Source organism: Balaenoptera acutorostrata, chromosome 13, assembly GCF_949987535.1.
Source record: "Balaenoptera acutorostrata chromosome 13, mBalAcu1.1, whole genome shotgun sequence".
In the NCBI taxonomy this organism is placed as follows: Eukaryota; Metazoa; Chordata; class Mammalia; order Artiodactyla; family Balaenopteridae; genus Balaenoptera; species Balaenoptera acutorostrata.
Window position 1 is genome coordinate 17,882,904 of NC_080076.1, and position 19,869 is coordinate 17,902,772.

At 46.7% G+C, this 19,869-nt stretch overlaps 1 protein-coding gene across 1 annotated transcript in view; it reads right to left on the reverse strand.

The window, feature by feature from the left end:
* Positions 1-203: 203 nt before the first annotated feature.
* Positions 204-19,869, reverse strand: part of ONECUT2 (one cut homeobox 2) — a 41,570-nt gene continuing 21,904 nt past the window's right edge. The window contains exon 2 of the mRNA XM_028168979.2: positions 204-2,832. Coding sequence (XP_028024780.2) covers positions 2,546-2,832 — 287 coding nt within the window. The 3' untranslated portion in view covers positions 204-2,545. The remainder of the gene's footprint in view (positions 2,833-19,869) is intronic.

The window sequence follows — 19,869 nt, forward strand, 5'->3', positions numbered from 1 at the left end:
GAAAAGTAGAAACTGACAATTATTTTTACACGTTTTCCCCCACCCCCAATGAAGCCCTGTTAGGATGTAGCAATCACATGAAGATGAGGCTTGTCAATTCCTCTATAAATTCTTTGGTTCTGTGGCTTGGGAGAGGATGTGTCACCAAGACCCCTACCCCTGACCCTCACTCCCCTTCCCTCCCCTGATGATGAGACTCTGAACATAGAAGGAACCAAGACTAAGGATTAAGCATAGAACGTTCAAGTGACAATATTATTCCCCACGCTCTGCCGAGCAGAGAGGAGAACTGTTCAGTATCCCAACATCTTAAACTTGGATTCCATGGAACCTTTTGAGAGATTCCATGTTGGGTAGAAAGCCATAAAACAAAATGATAGGGAAACAATAAAATCAAACAAATGACCTTTTCCTTTCGTTGCTCAGAAACAAAATTGATTACCTTTACACAGATCAATGGCGCTATTAGTATTTAAGCCAGGCAAGAGGAGATAATGAACTGAAACAAAGGTGTGAGAAATCCTCATCTTTGGTATTGTAGCTGTTGAGGTTTCTGTTGCTCTGTTCCGTGTTCTTTTGAAAAACTGCATAGGCACAAATTAAAGACAATCTTCAACTTTAAGATTACCGCATGAGTTGTCAAATGAAGCAGCAGCAACGGAGGCTTTTCCTATTTCTCTTCCTGTGTCAACCCTTTCTTTAAAATCTGCTTCCAAAAAATGTCCCAAGAGGTCTGTTTGAACACAGTGTGTCTCGCTGTTTTTCTGTTTCTGGTTTTTTTTTTTTTTTTTCTTTTCTGGCGTGCTTCCTTCTCGTTGGTGGTGATTTTCGGTGATTTACGTTTTTATTTATTTATTCATTTTAATGGGACAGTTTTGTTTGTTGCAGAAGTAGGTGCAGAAAAAGTTTCTTTGGTTTCGATTAAGCAATTCATAAAAAAGTCAGTCTCAAGTGTCTGTAAAGAATCATTGCAGTGTTTGGCTTGCTTTGAACACCCCCGTGGTGCCCACCTGGGGCCATTCACTGGTAAATATGCACATGGTGACCTCTGCAATCTCCCAGGGTTCTGTGGGCACTCTTCCATTTGCCGTGGGAAGGTGACAGCCAGGAACCACAAAGCCACTTGCTGGGTGGCTTGGCTAACATCCTTGGTGTAGCCGGTCCACTCAGCCCGATGATGAACCAAATGCAAGAGCTGAATGCCATTCGGAGTTGCAGAGGTTTTCTGACTTCTAAGAAGTAATCACAGTATTTTTCAGGCTAGAAAATGGCAAGTAATAAATGTCTTTGGTTTGCAGTATTCTGCTTCTTTGGTGTGCTGTGTTTTCTCCAGATTTATTCAGCTGTTTTGCTAGATGATTCAACAATGGAAGAGATTCAGGACTAGATGACGGTTATGAGTAACATGTATGGTGGTTTGAATTATTTATTTTTTCCTTGCTATGAAACACTGAAAACGTCCCTACCGATGGGATGGACAAGGGAACAACCCAAATCTGAAAGAACAAGAATGTATTATGTGGTGGTCATAATGCACAATAGGAGGAACCAGGTGACAGATAACCAAGAAGGACACATTTATGATCTAAAAAAATCTAGATCTTTTAAAATGCTGCATTTGCTCCGTGTACTGTAACAGTTAAATTGGCCTCCTGAGTGTGCATCTGCATTATGTACAAACAGAATTTGTAACAAACTGCAAAATGTGCTTGAAGCCGTATTCCCAATGATTCCCTCATGACTTCTTAATTGATGTCTTGAAAATCTAGATGCGGTGAATCCAGAACCTTCCTTACTTCTCTGTTTATCTTCGTTGTGCTTGATACTTTGAGCTCAAGTGAACTGATCTGGTTTTTTTTGATGGATCCAAGACCACGTGAGATTTCCAGGAGGTAAGGAAAAGAAAATTGTAAACTGGATCAACTTAAAGCTTTCTAAACCATTCAATGAAAAAGATGCCTGAGTTGGAAAAACAGGTCCTTGGATTCTTTTTTTTAACTTCCATATTTAAAACTTGTGCTCAGTAATTGTCATTCTGATGTTTTTCTATGTTATGGCTGTGAACGTTGGTGAACTATGGTATGATGAGGCTAAGCACTTGGAAAGCAAATGAGGTCATTCAAAGTCCCACTATCACTCATGGGAACTTTGACTGCAAGAGGTTGACAGGACTCAAAGTGGGACCGTTGACATTCTAAGCAATCCTGAGCTTGACTGACACCACACTGAAACTGACTTGCTGCAGAAAGGCCCCATTTGGGTTTCTGAGGTGCTTAGCACACTCGCTCAGAGGACAATGTCCGGTTCAAAGAGATTAGTTTTCAGCTTGCACTTGGACTCCATAGCCATTAAAAACCAACGAACAAAAAGAACACCTGGCCTATGATTACAGCTAGAATAGAATTTTCTTTTCAAGAGAATTGTGCTTTCAAATCACCAGTGAAGGGCCCCAGCTAAGAATCCAGCGTCGTTTTCCTTTGCATTCTCTTTTGGTATCTGTTGTCCTCATTTGGAGGTGACTTGTGCCCAACTGAGAGTCCTTCCATCACGCTTTGGTACAGGTGCCGGAGGTGGACGAGGAGCCCCCTGTGCTCAGATCGTCCTGCCACTTCTCCAGGCTGCGGCGCCGGGCATTCATGAAGAAGTTGCTGACGGTCGTGAGCTCCAGGCCCAGCTGCTGGGAAATGGTGATCTGCATCTCCTTGGATGGGCGTTTGTTCTCCTTGAAGATGGCGAAGAGCGTTCGGCGTTGGAGGTCGGTGAACACCAGGCGGGATTTCTTCTGGGAATTGTTCCTGTCTTTGTTTGGTTCTTGCTCTTTGCGTTTGCACGCTTGAAGGGGAAGAGAAGAAGGAGAGAGTCAGTGCGAGCGTGAGAACCGGCACCCGAGAACGTGATCCATTGAGAACATTGACAAAGTCATTGGGGATGTAAAGTCAAAGGGGATGTAAACCGTTAAACTTTATTGTGCAAATTGCCCAGCTGTCAATAACCAGCCTTCCCAGTTCATCTACAGGTGATGGAAAGCATCGGTTAGTGGGGGAAGGGAGAAAGGAGGAAAGAGCAGGGCTGTTTACACAGTCTGGTTTTGAAGCAAACGCCCTTGCTTTCTCTTTCACTCCCTAGCCCCCACTCCCACCCCCACCTCCTTTATCTGTGAAATTAGGTGCTCTGAAGGGATCAATGACTTCCCCAGGGGGAAGCCTGGCTACTAAGTTCCTCTTTTATAGTCACCCGCTAGAATTGTTTACAGATGAGCCACAATGACTTTCTGGAGTCAAAACTTAAAAGTGCGTAATTTCTCAGAATCAAAGCTTCCACCCTCGCGACTCAAAAAATCGTTAACAGAATGAAATTAGAAGTGACAGAGTGATGGTATCATCCCGACCCCAAATCCCCTTCTTCTAGACTTCAGAGAAAAAAAAAAAAAATCAAACAGGGAGGGAAAGACTGTGAAAAAAATTGGTTTAACCAGTTTTAATTTGGCTGGTCTGAAGTGAAGCCAATATAAGAAGACCAGGGCTGAGGTTGGCAAAAGAACTCAAATTTACAGTGGATTATTTTATGGCCCTAGATGTGTCAATCAGTAGATGCAGAGTCTCTGATTCAGTAGATGGGTATCCACATCTGGGTTGCCATATGCAGCCAGGACATTAATTTATGTGTCACTACCTCTGCCTTACCCTACAAGTTTCTAGAAGGCAGGGATCAGGTCTGTGTGATATTTCCCACTGGCTCTTTTTGGAGCCACGGACATAAATGAATGCTTGGGATGTTGATGACAAGTGGTGTCTTGACTCTTTCAGCAATTTGCACACTTCACAGACAGATTGGGTCTCAGAAAAGTCACTTTTAAGGGCTAAATAATATTGTGCATACAAATCACAAATTTAAACATGAGAACATGTGCTAAAATCACTGGACAGAAACCGCAGCTCATCCAGGGGTTTTGTGCCGCCTCAACAGAGCTAATCCAGGAAAGGCGAGGAGGGAGCAGAGGGCCGGCTTTGAGCATCCTTCCCTGGATCAAATCCTACTGGACATTCCGGCCCCAGGTTGAGAATTTCTTTGTACTCAACTGACATTCCCCTAAGGCTAGCAGTCTGGAGTGTTGTCTGGAAGCCTTTTCATACTTCTCAAAGCCCTGATTTGTGAGTTTTGCTTCTGAGCTTTGGGTCAGGCCATTTTCTACTCTTTGCATTCTGCAGGGAGCATTCGGTATAGTGGGGCCGCTGGCTGCAGTTTGAGTATCAGGGGAACATCCTTCAAACTGATGGGTCTTTGGATTTAACCTAAGGACCCACACTCATAGAAAAGATATTCTGGAAGCTGAACTTCCCCCTACCCAACTGGCCATCCTCCCTGGTGGATGCTATCTGCCATAAAGGATCACTCCTGAAATAAGTGAAAAGCCATGATAAAAAGGGCAGGAGCCGGAGAACCCTCAAAAAGGAACACTGTTGGGCTATGTCAGCTTTGCTAAACCCTCTCTTCCTGATTTTTCCTTCTCTCATTTCTAAAAGTAAACATATTACCTTTGACAATTAAACACAACACACACATACACACCTATAAAAACAATATGTTTCCATCCAAAACCCCATTCTCTTGGGAGGTTTGGACGTTTTCAGATAAGGGGCGCTTCCCCCGAAATGGGAACTCAGAGAGAAAGGGCTGAAACGGCTTACAGTCACCCTTCTCCCACAGGAATTTCCCGGTAATGATTTCTTCTTTGATTATCCCTGGGAGGATCTTACACTTTTGTTGGAGTTTTGGATATTTACCATAACCTCATCTGTAGACTTCCTCTCTCTAGTGCAATCCTCTACAACAGCGCTTCTAGAGTTCAAGGTGCACAGGGATCATCTGGAAAGCTTGCTCAAATGCAGATTCTGAGGCAGTCAACCCAGGCGCGGCCCGAGAACCTGCATTTCTAATGAGCTCCCAGGTGATGCAGCTGCTGCTGGCCCATATGCCTCGGTTTGACTCGCAAACATCTACCTGATTTCTAAAATCTCAGAGGAGCACCCTGATGGAATGGAATGTTCTGGAACCAGACGCCTGGATTCTCTCACCTGTGCTCCTTCACCTACAAGACTTGGGACCTCGGTGAATGACTTAACCTTTCAGTGCCCCGACTTCCTCATCTGCATAATGGAAATAAGGTGCTCACCTCTGCAGAGGCTTACGTGAGGCAAAGCGTGTGAATGCTCCCTCCCCACTGTCCCTCTGGCTGCATACCCCCAGGAATCCTGAGGAAGATAAGCAGCACAATTATTCTCATTTTAAAATGAAATAAATGGAGACCTGAGGGTGTCAGCGATTGACCTGAGGTCACATTCCAGGTTGGCTGCAGACCCAGGGCAAGAATCCAGCCCTTGGGTCTGTCCATCTTTCTCCCCTACAGAAATGGCACCCACGCCATTGGCACCTTAGAGGGACTCTATCTGCACGGCAGCCTCGGAGGTTCTACCCCCCCAGAGATTCTGACTTTCACCTGGAGGGGCAGTGTTCTGGAATCTGGGGAGATATTGAATATAGTTCCCTGTGCTGTACAGTAGGTCCTTGTTCTTTATTTTATATACAGTAGTGTGCATCTGTTAATCCCAAACTCCTAATTTATCTCTCCCTCCCCATCCCCTGCTATCCCCTTTGGTAACCATAAATTTGTTTTCTACATCTGTGAGTCTATTTTTTGTTGGTAAATAAGTTCATCTGTATCATTTTTTAGATTCCACATATAAGTGATATCATATATTTGTCTTTCTCTGTCTGACTTACTTCACTTAATATGATAATCTCTAGGTCCATCCATGTTGCTGCAGATGGCATTATTTCATTCTTTTTATGGCTGAGTAGTATTCCATTGTGTTTGTGTGTGTGTGTGTGTCTGTGCGTGTGTGTGTGTGTATGTACCACACCTTCTTTATCCATTAATCTGTCAATGGATATTTATGTTGCTTCCACGTCTTGGCTATGGTAAATAGTGCTGCTATGAACATTGGGGTGCATATATCTTTTCAAATTAAGAGTTTTCTCTGGATATATGCCCAAGAGTGGGGTTTCAGGGTCATATGGTAGCTCTGTTTTTAGTTTTGTTTTTTTTTTTAATTTTTGGCATGGGGGATCCTAGGTCCCCGACCAGGGATCGAACCCACACCCCCTGCATCGGAAGTGTGGAGTCTTAACCACTGGACTGCCAGGAAGTCCTATTTTTAGTTTTTTAAGGAACCTCCATACTGTTCTCCATACTGGCTCCACCACTTTACATTCCCGGCAAAAGAGTAGGAGGGTTCCCTTTTCTCCACACCCTCTCCAGCATTTATTATTTGTAGACTCTTTAATGATGGTCCTTCTGACTGGTGTGGTGGTGTATTTGCACTTTTAATAGGGAGTTTAGACAGTATTGATGCAGGTCCATGTTGGCCTGTCAGGTTATACTTGAAGATATATCTACATATGATTTAAGAAACAAATGTTAAAAGTTTAACGTTCAGCAACCTGCAGAGAGAGAACAGATCATCAGATCCTGTGTATGCCTTCCCAACAGCTCTCCAAAGCCAACAGACTCTACGCCAACAAATACAAAGCTGCAGCCTGTGGTCTGCCAATGTACGGCAAGTCCAAAAGCCCAAAATAATGAGGCTGCAGGTACATAACCTGCCCCAAGTCCTCACTTGAGCTGGCAGTTGCCACCTCATGATTCTTACAAAAGCAGTTAGTCAGGAGCTGAAGGAAAATACAGACAAGAGGGCAAACACCTGCTTTGAAAGTCTAAGAAAAAGTAGACAGATTGAATGATGTCTGGAAGCTGGCAGGAAGGTGGGAACCTCAGAATTTCTCAAAGTGTGAAGCTAGCTTTGCCCAGAGGCACAGTCAGAGTGTAAATGGTTTTGGTGTTAGAACATTACACGCTACAAATGCCCATTTCAAAACAGCTAGGGAAATGCCAAGTAGCTCCCTACGGCCCAGGAATGTGTGTTAGAAACCCAACAGACGGTGTTCATCAGTGGTGTGGATGGAGTGAGTTCCTGCCACTCACGATAAACTCTGCTCCAGGAGGGTGAGAGGTTAGCCCAGACTCCTGCAGGCACTGGGATCTGCTTCTCCTCCCTCTTCTAGAAAGGAAGCAGGGAGGGTGTACCACGGGGCGATGTGTGTGTGCTGCCTGACGGGAAGAGAGAGAAATCCCTCATTCTCCATCTTCCTTCCTCTCCTGGGGAAGTGGTCCCTGTGTGGGTCATGGAGGTTTGAGGGCTCATTTCTATTTCAAAAACAGGGAGAAATCATTTGCTTTTGCCCACAATGAGGCTACCTACTGGGGCTACAGTGCCTTTTCCCTCCTTTTGGGGGCAAGAACAATATCAGCTCAGATGGAGAAGGCTGCCTGTCTCCCGTGGACCAGGACCTGGGACTGGCAGGTATATACAGATAGAGGCATCTGTGATTAGTAACAGAGGTGACAGCTGCTGCCTAAGTAGGGTCCTGGGTAGACAAATTTTTCAAACCACTGGTTTCCCAGGGTGAAATAATAAGAAGGGAAGCCCTGGTTCAAGGCACAAGCCCTCCCCGAGATCGTGAGATGCCAATTCACCTTTTCCCAGGTGGCCATCCTCAGCGGGTCAGAGACGAAAGTGCATCTCCAAGCATGCGCCACTTCCCTTGAGCTGATCTTCCTAAACCAGGAGAGAAGGAAGAACTTCTCTCTACCACTGGCCCGTTCTCTCTGCTCCGCACACGGTCAGGCTGCTCCTGGGTATTCTCAGGAGCCCAGCTGTCCTCGGGCGCCCAGGGGAACTGGCCACAGCGCTGTCCAGCGCCCGCACACGGGCAGCACGAAGGCGCGCCCCGTCAGGCACGTGGCAAGGTTGTAAAGCCAGAAGTCGTTCCCATCAGGAGGGGGCTCAAAGGGAGGTGAGACAGGGTGAGGGGCGGTACCAGAGACTCAAAAAATAATATTAAGAAGGCCACGAAAAGCAGTGCGTCACCCCGGGGAGGGCCCTGGCGCCGACCACAGAGGGCAGTGGCTGTGTCGTTTCTCTGATGGAAAAGCCTCATTTTCACCCACCCCTAATTTTCCTTCTTGGGACGAAGGTCTTTGGTATTTGCCTGCTAGGGGTGGAGAGCCATGGGAAGCCAGGGCCCGAGCCGTGGGGAGGGGAAGGGAGGCAGGCTGGGAGGGAGAAGCAAAGCTGGGGAGGGCCGCCACCTCTACGCCGCCTGCCTGGTTTTCGCCTTGGTCTCCTCTGGGAGGGCCCGTGCCTAGACCCGGCCGGGCGGAGCGACCTCGGCTGTGAGTGTCTGCAGGGTCAGGGTGGATGGGAACGAGCTGGCTCTGCGAGGCTGATCCAGGCTGGGGGTCATCCTGGACCCACGCTTCGCCTTAACGCCTGGTTCCACAGCTGCAGGGGCTTCAGCTCTTCAAGGCCCGTGCGCGTCTCCTTCCGCCCATAACTCCATCCTCACACCTGAGTCACAGAACGTCGGCGCTCCTGTCGGGTCTGGGGCTGTCGGTTTCACGTGGGGAGCTAGAGGTCAGCGAGGTGAGCCTGAGAGGCAGGCAAGGTCTGGACCCCCATGAGCACTTTCTCTCTTTATTTTTATTTTATTTTTTTATTTTTGGCCGTACCCCGTGGCATGCGGGATCTTGGTTCCCCGACCAGGGATCGAACCCGTACCCCCTGCATCGGCGCGTCTTAACCACCGGAGTGCCGGGGAAGTCCCAGCACTTTCCACAAGCTCTCTGAGGGGAACGTGGGGCAGAGGTGTGGATTCCCATTTTGCAGTTGGTGAAGGTTCAGTGACTTGTTTAGGGTGACACGACTAGCGCCGGGGCTGAGACGTTGGCCTGGAAACCCCTTCCCAGCCTCCCTCGGTCCTGAGGGGCCGGGGAAGCAAGAGGCACCCAACACCGGCCCGACTCCCCGGTCCTCCCTGCTCTGGAGCTGAAACTACCCATGCTACTGGGATTTTGCCCCAAGAATTCAGGTCCCTGTTGAACAACTTTTGCTGTATTGGGCTGAAACGCTCCCATTTGTTTTTGGAGAATCCGGCCCCATCTCATGATTTGCTACAGAGTTACAAGTACCAGAAGGGTCCCTCGGGCTCCTGTCAACAAACTGACAGGAAAGGAAAATGTCTCATGGAAATGAATTACAGACTTGAAACAAAAGCCTTTGTAGTTTTATTTTTCTTGAGGTAACTGACGCAGGGAGAAGACTAAAATGGATGAGGTCAGGGCAGTTTCCATCCAACCCAAGTTCAAATTCAGCTCTGCCATTCACTAGCCGTGTGACCTGGGTATGATCACTGGGCCTCCCTCTCCCTTGTGGTGACTGGACCAGAAATGATTGCCAGGTCCATTCCATCCTTCGGATGGATTTGCCCTCCATGGTCCTCTCCCTCTGCCTGGTACTGTACAAATGCTATCTTCCTCAGCGACATCTCCTCGAGGGGTCAGACGAATTAAGGCCATCGTTGGCTGTTAACCTGCGAGCTGTTATACACAATCCACTCTGCCTCTCAAGTCCCATGTTGGGCAGGTGCCTCTTTGGGGGATACTTACCCCACCTGCCTTAGTGGGAAATGGAATCAGGGCTTTTCTTTCCTTCTGGACTTGAAGCTTCTGTATCTTTAACCTCCAGGACCGCCTTGCAGGGGTCGTGAATGATCTGCTGGTGAAGGTGGTCTGAGTAGGTGCCGAGCGTGAGTTAGCAGCAGGGCAGTCGTGGTACAATGTGGTGTCGAGGTCTGGAAACGTCGGCCCCCTTTGGCTTGTCCTCTCATCTCTGATCTTGCCGATTTGTTTGCTCTCCACTGGTTGTCTCTTTCTCATGAGCTTTCTGGCCTGTCCCAGTCCTCCAGGAATCCAGCGGCCCTTCCCTCTTCTGCCCCCGTGCTCCCCTTCCTCCCCGCTCCTGCCCCCCAGCTCCACGCTCCTCCTCCCTCACAGCCCAGCATCACCTCCCGTGTCGACCAGTTAGCCCTGGTGTCCTGCGGAAATGGACCTTTCCTTCCAACCCTCCTCCCTGGAAACCACAAACATACAGGCCAAAGAGAGGTGCTTGCAGAGGCCCGTGGGGAGGTGAGGGGCCGAGCCCCCGCAGAGGAGGGGAAGTCTGGCTCCACGAACATGATACCATGTCCGGAGACGCTCGAGGATGGGCAACGGAAAGCCACCCTCCAAGAGGTATCTGGAAGAAGCGCCCAAGTCTCAGGTGTAGGCCTAGAAGAATCTTTCTCAGTGTGGTTTCTGCCCCCAGGCTGGCTGCCCCGCCCCCAGGCTCCCCTCCTGTGCTGGCTGATGCTCAAAGCCTCCTGCTTCAGCTTCATCCGGTCAGTGGAAGGCTTAACCCCTGCCAGACAGACTGCACCCCTTCCCCTTTGGAAGAGGGCCGTTTAAATCCCCCTCCGCAGTCATTCTGTACAACGTCCTCAGTACAAATGAGAAACGGCTCTGAGCGCAGGCTTGGAGATGGGGGAGCTGAGTCTTCCAGGAAGCAGGTGCCCCCAAGGAAGCAAGGCAGCCCCACAGTGGGAACTGAGGCTGACTAATTGCAAAATTGGCCCCAATTCTTCTCCTCCCACCATCCCTATCTCCTGCAATGTCACTCTGCAGCTCCCCTCCAGCACGCGAAGGAGTTTGTCTGTCTTTCCTGGATCTGGGCTGGTCTGGCGATTTGCTTTGGCCCACTGAATGTGGCAGAAGGGACAGCCCAGGCCTCGAGAAGCCGAGTGCTTTGTTCACGCTCTTGGAGCTCTGGCCACCACACGACAAGCCCGGGCCAGCCTGGGTCAGCCCACCCCAGCTGCCCCAGCAGCTGACTGCAGCGAGCCCAGCTGAGACCCCTCAAGCGTGGCCTGGACCAGCAGAACTGCCCAGCTGACCCGTAGACTCCTGAGCAAAAATAAACATTCATGGCTTTATGCCACCGGTTTTGTGGTTCTGTGTTATGTGGCATTCCTGTGGTGATATACAGCTGACAAAGAAGCAAAGAACAGCTGTTGCCTTCCTGCCCAGGCAGGGAGTCGAATGTAGGGTAAGAAATCTCAGCTTGAAGTCATGACCTGGTTTCAAATTCCACGTTGGCCACTTATCAGCTGCATGACCTTGAGCCTCAGTTTTCTCATCTATAAAGTGGGGATATTAATGCAAACCCCTCTGGACATCAAGGGGCTAGCTGTAATGTTGGTGTGCACAGTAGGTGCTCAGTAAATGTAAATATCCTTCCTTCCATCATAGAGAAAGAAGAAAGAGGAAGGGGGGTGAGAAAGTGAGGTTAAGAATTCATAGTCTGAAATGATTTGCCAAGACTTACTCAACGGTAGATGAACTGTCCAGAGGGCTTATAGCAAACAAAAGGTTAAAGATTTTTGTTTTCCTTGTGAAGCTGTCTCAGAGCCAATTCCCAGCCTCGTAGAAAAGGTAAGACTGTGATGTGCTTTTACATACGTGTCAGAGATCCTAATAGGTTTTGGACCCCTGGTGTTTCCTAACATCACTAATTTATGTCCAAATACATTCTACATATGATGGGTATTGTTAGCCCCTAATAAATAATGCAGACATGCTCTACTCTCCTTGCATTCAGTGAATACTTTCCCTGAATTGTTCAATGTGATCTTGCCAGGGCACCGGGTGGGGTGGGGAAGGAAGTCATCGGGGTGTGCATTTTTCAGCGTGGTCACTTAACCTCCGAGTATATGGGTTTGAAAACAATGCCGAAGGAGAATCGTTTCCAGCTTTCAGCTGGAAAGCCTGAAGCTGCCGTCTTCCAAGGGCTGTGCAGAGCGGGAGAGTAACCCGCTCCAGCAACAAGGGCACACCCACAGGGGCTGGAGTCGGGTTGGAAAGATCAACTGAGGCAACCAACTGGGTTATGCTGGAAAAATCAATTACAAAAGTAAGGTCGTATTTGTACCTCCAGCCTTGTTTGGAGACTCCTGTGGGGTTTTGAGGTAAGAAGAGGGAAATCAACTCCTTTTACTTCCCTTTGTTACTGTTAGGATGGGAGGAGTGATGGCGTCCAGGAAGCTCCCGTCCTCTGGAACTAATTTGCATATTCAAGAGCTTTTAAAATAATAACAGCATCCCTTGCGTTCAAATAGGGAAGCAAGAATAGAAGAGTTACATACTCTGATAGTACATATTTAATGTTCGGGAAGCCATCAGTGCTGAACAATGCCATCAATGCAGGCTTCTCGGGCCAGCAAAGGGAGAGGTGCTGGCACACGGCTACAGGGACCTGGAGAGGAGGGGTGTGACACACAGGACTTGGGGCTCAGGCTCTGAGCACTGGCCACTAAGGCCAGAGGGTGGCGCACCAATCACTCACCGGGGAGGCGGGAGGGCTTGATGAAGGGGGAGGGGCTGCAAAGGACAAGATCTTTTCATCATCATTTGATTATCTTGTGCTCTTTAAAATTTGGAAACTATAAGTAGTTTGCAGTTAGATGCTTTACAGTTTTCCCTGCTTCTCTTTGATTCCTGACCTTATTATTGAACGCCACCTTGGTCCAGATGGTCACAGAGCCGGTAGGGTGAACTTGGCCCCTGAGAGCTAAACTCCAACTTCCCTCTTGTTTCTCCAAACATCCCTGGCCTGAGTCAAACGGGAAACTTAATGGCTTTGTCTCCAGGTTGGAGCTGGCTTTTCTCACAGACCAGATGCCCATCGCTCAGGCAGCAGAGCCGGTGACATCCAGACCAGCGTCCATTTGGGTGGCCAAGAGCAGAAACAGGCAAGTTGCACTGCGTGAATGGATTTGGAGTCATTCCCGGTCCCTGGGGTTTTATCCCTCCTTTCACTCCCTTCTAACTGGCCTTCCCTGGCGAGAAAAACCTCTAAACCATTTAGCAAATTATCCTGGACAGCCAAGGCACTCTGGGCTGAACAACCCATGTACCAGTGAGGTAGCTGCTGCCTGGCTTGTGAGAGCAAATATTATGGTCGGGAGACGCCAGAGCAGGAGGGAAAAGGGAGAGAGGGAAAGGAGAGAGGAGGGAGAAAAAACAAGAGCGCAGGGGACCACGCATGCGTAAGCACACAACCCTCATTCTGGAGGCCCTGGAAGGGGTCGCATCCAAGTGCAGAAAAGACAGCAACCCCAGGAAGCCTGGCATTGCCCGGAACGCTTGAGCCCCACCTTAAGCTTCACTTCTGACCTGGGGCACGTCTCTGCCCATCTGGGTATCCCTGTGGTGCCCTCTTCCTCCCATTTGGAAATCATGGGTGATAAGTGCTAACTCTCTGCGCTCCCTCAAAACCCCGCCGCCCGAGACTTCACTTGGGTTGGGTTATAAACAGGTTGGTTGTGACAAACCAGCGCCTCCCAGGTCTATTTATTGTCACATGAGAGGCAGCCATCCGGTCAGCATTCGCAGTTCCCTTGCCTCAAAGACATCCTCTGAAGAAAACAAGTTTAATTTCCTATCCCTATTTTCCCTTCAATACAAAGTCCCTGAAGGGGACTCAGCAAATGGGGTCCTTTGATGCCTGAGACTTGCTTATATAGAGGCCCAGTGTGGCCCCAGAGGGCGGATCTCCAGAGGAGGGTCGCCAGGCCTCTGCACCCGAGTTGCCCGCTCCTCCTACCGTCCCTCCCAGCAGGTTCTGCCTGTAGCTGGGGCTCGCTCACCCAGCGTGGATGTGCCTTCTCCTCCTCGGCTTCCCTTTCAGCAGAAACTCTGGGAGTAAAAGGGGAGCCCCAAGGAACAGGTTTCTAACAGCAGATGTTCCAGGCCAGCTGGTAAAACCACCGAGTCCTAGAATGGCAGGACGTTAGAGACCATTTGGTCCTATCCTTTATTTTAGATATAAGGAGTCTGGGGCTCTTAGAGGTGTCATGATTTGCCCAGCGCTGACCACAGGGAGTCAGTGACCGAGCCCTGAGAACCCACATTCCCTTATTACCAGTTCAGTGGTGTTTTTATTTCCCCCTTGGCTATTAGAATAAATCTTTAGGGGGCACTCAGCCTTTGAAATCACGATTCCTGGTCATCTATTCTGCCTAGGAAGAAGCCTGGCAAAGACAGACCTTTAGATCTGCTGCATATCTGTACTCGGCAAGCTATCCAGGAAGCTGTGAGTTGCTAAAACAAATATTTAATTCTGGATAGAACATCTCACTAAAAGTGGTTAGGAGAACCCAGTACAGCCTCTCCTAACTTCCCACTAAAATGATCTCGAAGACCTAGAATAAAAGGTAAAACTCACCGAACTGAACACTAGGACTGCCGTCAACCTGCACGGGGGGCATTTCTGAGGAATTCACACCTAAACACAAGGCCAATGGAATTGAATTGAAAAAATAACACCTGAGTCCTCCAGCTGTTCAGAAATTCAAATTAAGCAGCCATCACTCAACTTGATAGGTGATGCCTTTAGAAACAGCCAGAGTGCTGTCCACTCCCTTCTACCTACTAATTGAGAACTGCAACTCTCAATAAACAATTGGGCAAAAAAATTGAGGGTGGGGTGGGTAGAAGAAGGACTCCAGTGGTAGATCAAACCCTGGGAGGTTTGTTTCCAAAGAGTGCTCCAGGTGAGCGTACGGACAAGAGGAAGATTTGGCGCTTGCTATTTTGGGGACTGATGCACATACACCATTTGACCAGCTTGTCAGCAGCTGAGGAATGGACGCAGGAGATGAATCCATGTCAGTCCAGCAGGGCCAAATTACAAGAAAACTGGTTAGACTGTAGGAGCTGGGTTAGGTATATCAATTGGCAATTCAGTGTCGGTCTACAAGGGTGAGTGCACCAACATCCAGAAAGGAGGCTGTGAGGACAACACACAGCCTTCCTATTAACTGTATCAGGCCTGACTGGGTTTTTCTCATTTGAGTATGAATACATAGACAGAAGGAAAGAGATGGAAAATACTGGAAAACAGAAAAACAGACCACCATCTGAAATCAGAGAAAATTCATCTGAAAATATCTTATAGAAACTTAAAGAACATTTTAGAGAATCATTTGGTCTCTCAAGATAATGCAAAAAGAGATGGCGTCTATGAAACAGGAACAGAAAATGATTCAGAAGAAAACAAGACAGAACTCTATAAATAATAGTAGGTAATAAAAAAAAACACAATTAAGATAAGAGATGGGAAAGACAAAAAAAATTCTTGCAGGAAAATGAGAAATACATAGCATTGGAGGAAATGAAGAGCAAAATTGATACCATAGTTGTAATGTTAGAATTTATGCAGTTCAGGTGGTCTTTCCTGCAGGGAAGCACTCTTAGTTATATAATGACTCAAAACCTGTATCTGTATACTCTTTATGAAAAGAAAACTGAAGACATTCTCCAGCTTCCTTGGAATATAGCAAAATTAAAAGCTCAAGAATGTGATACTGTCCTAAAAAAGGACTGGCCAACAGCTCCGTGTGGCTATGAACACCCCTGAACATATCCCAAACATCCAAAGGGGTATCATTACATTAACAATCAGCACCTTTTTGGAAAGGCTACACCAATGAATCTTCAGGAAGGTAGAAGGGTCGGTGCCTCCTTTTGCAACAGGATTTCAATGATGTTTAAAAAGAAATAATTCCATTATTAATGATTTTCATCATTATGTAAACAGCATAGTTTGAAAAAACGAATTTCTACTGGAAAATTATCTCCCCCTTGTAGAATTTAATACCAGATTCATAAGTGCAGTTAAAGATGATTACATATATGTCAAATTATGATAAACAAAACAACTAAAAAAAAAAACCTAGAAGGAACATTTCAATGTGTTAAGTTTCAGGTGAGGCCTGAAAGCACCAGTATCATTCAGTATTATGCTGGAAAAGTATCCAATGCAATAAAATAAGAAAAAACAATAAGAAGTGGGAATTTTAAAAGGAATGAAACTAATTGATAAAATGACAAAATTCAACATAAACTGAGTGCTCATGATTTGATGGGCATTTTTGAAGTTGTACTAACTCATTTAATTTTTAAAATCAACCTATAGGGTGGTTTACAATTAATTATCCTGAGTCACAGAGGATTAAGCAAATTACTTAAGATTACATAGAAAGTAATAGAGTTGGGTTTCAAACTCAGGTAGTCAGATTCCAAACTCCTTGTACCTAACAGCTACCCTATCTTGCTTCTCTAGGCAGAAACAGAACCCTCATAAAAATAAGTTAATATGATTTTTTAACCTAGAAAACCCAAAAGCTTCAATACTCAAATTATTAGAATAAGAAAGCTCAATAAGGTGGTCAGTTTTAAGATGAACATACAAACATCAATATTGATTAACATCCATAGAAAATCCAAGATTATACACAGATAAACTATTAGAATGAATATGAGAATTTAGCAAGGTTCCTAGACTCAAATCCACAGACAAAAATCAACTGTATTTCTATATAACACAACAAACAGAAAACGAAGACGATACCATTTATAATAGGATTAAAACATCAAGTACATAGAAATAAATCTAACAATAGGTATGTAAAACTTTGACAAAGAAACCTATAAACTTTGTTAGAGAAATTAAAAAGTACTAAATAAATGGATTGGAAGACTCAATATTGTAAAAAGTTTAATTCTCTCCACGTTGATCTATAGATCCAACCAAATCTTTAATAAAAATCTCAGCAGATTTCTCTCCTTCCCTTTCTTTCTTCTTTCTTTCCTTTCAGTTTTTGGGATTTGACAAGCTGCTTCTAAAATCTATGTGAGGACTTCCCTGGTGGCACAGTGGTTAAGAATCTGCCTGCCAATGCAGGGGAAACAGGTTCGAGCCCTGGTCCGGGAAGACTCCACATGCCACAGAGCAACTAAGCCCGTGCGCCACAACTACTGAGCCTGCGCTCTAGAGCCTGCAAGCCACAACTACTGAGCCCGTGTGCCACAACTACTGAAGCCTGTGCGCCAAGAGCCCGTGCTCCACAACAAGAGAAGCCACCACAGTGAGAAGCCCACGCACCGCAATGAAGAGTAACCCCCGCTCGCCACAACTAGAGAAAGCCAGAGTGCAGCAACAGAGACTCAAAGCAGCCATAAGTAAATTAAAAAAAAAAAAAAAAATCCATGTGAGGATGCAAAAAATCAAAGAACAGTCAAGCTATTCTTTTTGGGGTTTTGTTTGTTTTGGCCACACCGCATGGCTTGTGGGATTCTAGTTCCCCAACGAGGGATGGAACCTGGGTTTCCTGCAGTGGAAGTGCAGAGTCCTGACCCCTGGACCGCCAGGGAATTCCCTAGTCAAGCTATTCTTGATGAAGAAGAGCAGATGGAAGGACTTGCTGTATTAACTATCAAGACCTCTAATAAGACTCTAATTGTGTAGTATTGGGACAAGGATATACAACTAGACCAGTGTAACAGAACAGAAAGCCTACAAACAGATCCATACACCTATGGATATGGGATTTAATGAGAAGATTCGCACGTCAGAACATGAGGAAAGGTATTCTTTCTAATAATGGAGCTAGGGTAATTAGATAGGCATTGGGGCAGGGCTTAATTCTTGGCCCATTACTTCATGTCATACACAAAAAATAAGTTCTGTATGGATCACAGACCTTAGGGTAAATGGCAAAACAATTAAGCTTTTAGAAAATAATATAGGGTAATATCTTCATAATCTCAAGAAAGATTTTTTAAACAAGACTAAAAAAAATACTAACTCGAAAAAGACTGAAATATTAGAGCACATTACAATTAAGAATTTCTGTATATCAAAGGACACAAATAAGAGAGTGGAGAGAGGGAGAGAGAGAGAGAGGAGAGCCATGGATATTTGCAGCACATATGTTTGATAAAGGGCCTGAACTCAGAATATATATAATCTTTTGGAAATCAACAAGATGTCAAGACATCCCAATAGGAAAACAGGCAAAGACTTGAACAGGCACTTTACAGGAGAAGAAATCCAAATTTCCAACAATTATATAAAAAGACCCTCAAAGTTACTAGTAATCCAGGAATTATAAACTTAAAACAACAACATTATACCTCCACCTAAGTGGCTTAAATGTAAAAATCTCTCAATACCAACTGCTGGCAAAGATATGGGAACTCTCCCCGGCTGCCAGTGGGAGTGTAAATTCGCATAACAGGTTAGAAAACGGTTTGGCAGTATCTGATATAGTTGAATATATGCATGCGCTATGACCCAGAAATTCTGCTCCTGGATAGACTGCCTCGCTGCAGATGCTATCATAGGCTGGCACACTCCCTGGGCTTTTTGATAGCTGCCATCCCAATGGATGTGAGGACAAAGAAACGTTTTAAGAAGAGAACTGGCCGGCAGAGGTCTGAGAGAGAACCAGACTTCCAGAGTCTAGCCCGTGCCTAGCCACACGTCTGCTAAAACTGAAGAAAATTTGTTTTCCTTATTCCTTCCCAAGTACAAGTTCTCAGGGCAGATTTCTCTGAGTACTATCCTGTCCTGACCTCAGGGTCCAGAAGAGGCTAAAGTGGTGCTCACCTCCCACCGGGAACTCGGCCCCCTCTGCTGCCCTGGACCCCCTCCAGAGGACCAGACCTGAGTGCAGGCTCCCCTCTCTCCCTGCATCCAAAGGGCAGGGGCGAGGGTGCAGCTGTAACCAGACCCCATCAGAGCCGCTGAAGATGTGCCTGTGGATCAGAACTAATGGCATTAGGCGATCACTCAGGGAATAGAGCTGCAATTACTCCTTGGATGCCTTCTCCAAGATGACCACATGCAGAACACCAAGAGGGGAGAGAGTAATGAATCACCAAGTGAATTAACCGGTAGCCGCTCTAATTAGCGTTATCATTTTTCATGAAAACACTAATGAATATGAAATAATGTGGCCATGAAACCACTAAGACAATTAATGCTTCGGAGTAATTTGGGGTCAGAAAAGGATTCTAGAGACTGTTTAAATAGTCTCAACAATCGTGTGTTGAGAATTCAGAGGAAGCCCACGGCTTCAAAATCTTCTCTTAGCAGGTAAGTTGCTACTTCAGGAAAAGCAACAGCGAGGTGTCTGTGGGTTTTCTTTCCTCCCTCCCTCCCTCCCTTCTTTCCTTCCTTCCTTTCCATGTTAAGTCTCCTGGTTTTGGGAATAAAGATGATAGCATGAACCAAAACAGGAGCCTTCAGGGAGTGAGATGAGAACCAAGTGAATGCACAGTGAGTGGTGGATCTGGGGAACAGGAGAAAGAGGCAGGGTCCAGCCATACTGAAACCAGAAAAGAGGGAACAGTACTCAGCACTTTTCGCCTCATCGCTACCTGGATGTGGGAGAAAACAGCTTTCTGAAATGACTCCCAAACCCGCGATCATGATGCAGATATAAGATAAGCTGAGCCTTGCTGGCGGAGCTGTAATTTTTCTATGTACAGCTGTACAATTCTAGCAAATGTAGAGTTTGTGCTCAACACATACCACACTCTCCAAATGGACGTTATCCCAACATAAGTCAGTTAGGATGCAGTCAGAACCTACCGTGAGCACAGCAGACTTCCGCGTTCTAAGCACGAGCTTAGCAAAATGCCTGTAACTGTTAAGAGTCTTAAAAGGACATGGAGGGGCGGGGGGGGTTCCCTGGTGGCGCAGTGGTTGAGAATCTGCCTGCTAATGCAGGAGACACGGGTTCGAGCCCTGGTCTGGGAAGATCCCGCATGCCACGGAGCAGCTGGGCCCGTGAGCCACGGCTGCTGAGCCTGCGCGTCTGGAGCCTGTGCCCCGCAGCGGGAGGGGCCGCGATAGTGAAAGGCCCGCGCACCGCGATGAAGAGCGGTCCCCGCACCGCGATGAAGAGTGGCCCCCACTTGCCACAACTGGAGAAAGCCCTCGCACGAACCGAAGACCCAGTACAGCCAAGAATAAATAAATAAATAAGTAAATAAATAAAATAAATTAAAAAAAAAAAAAGACACAGACC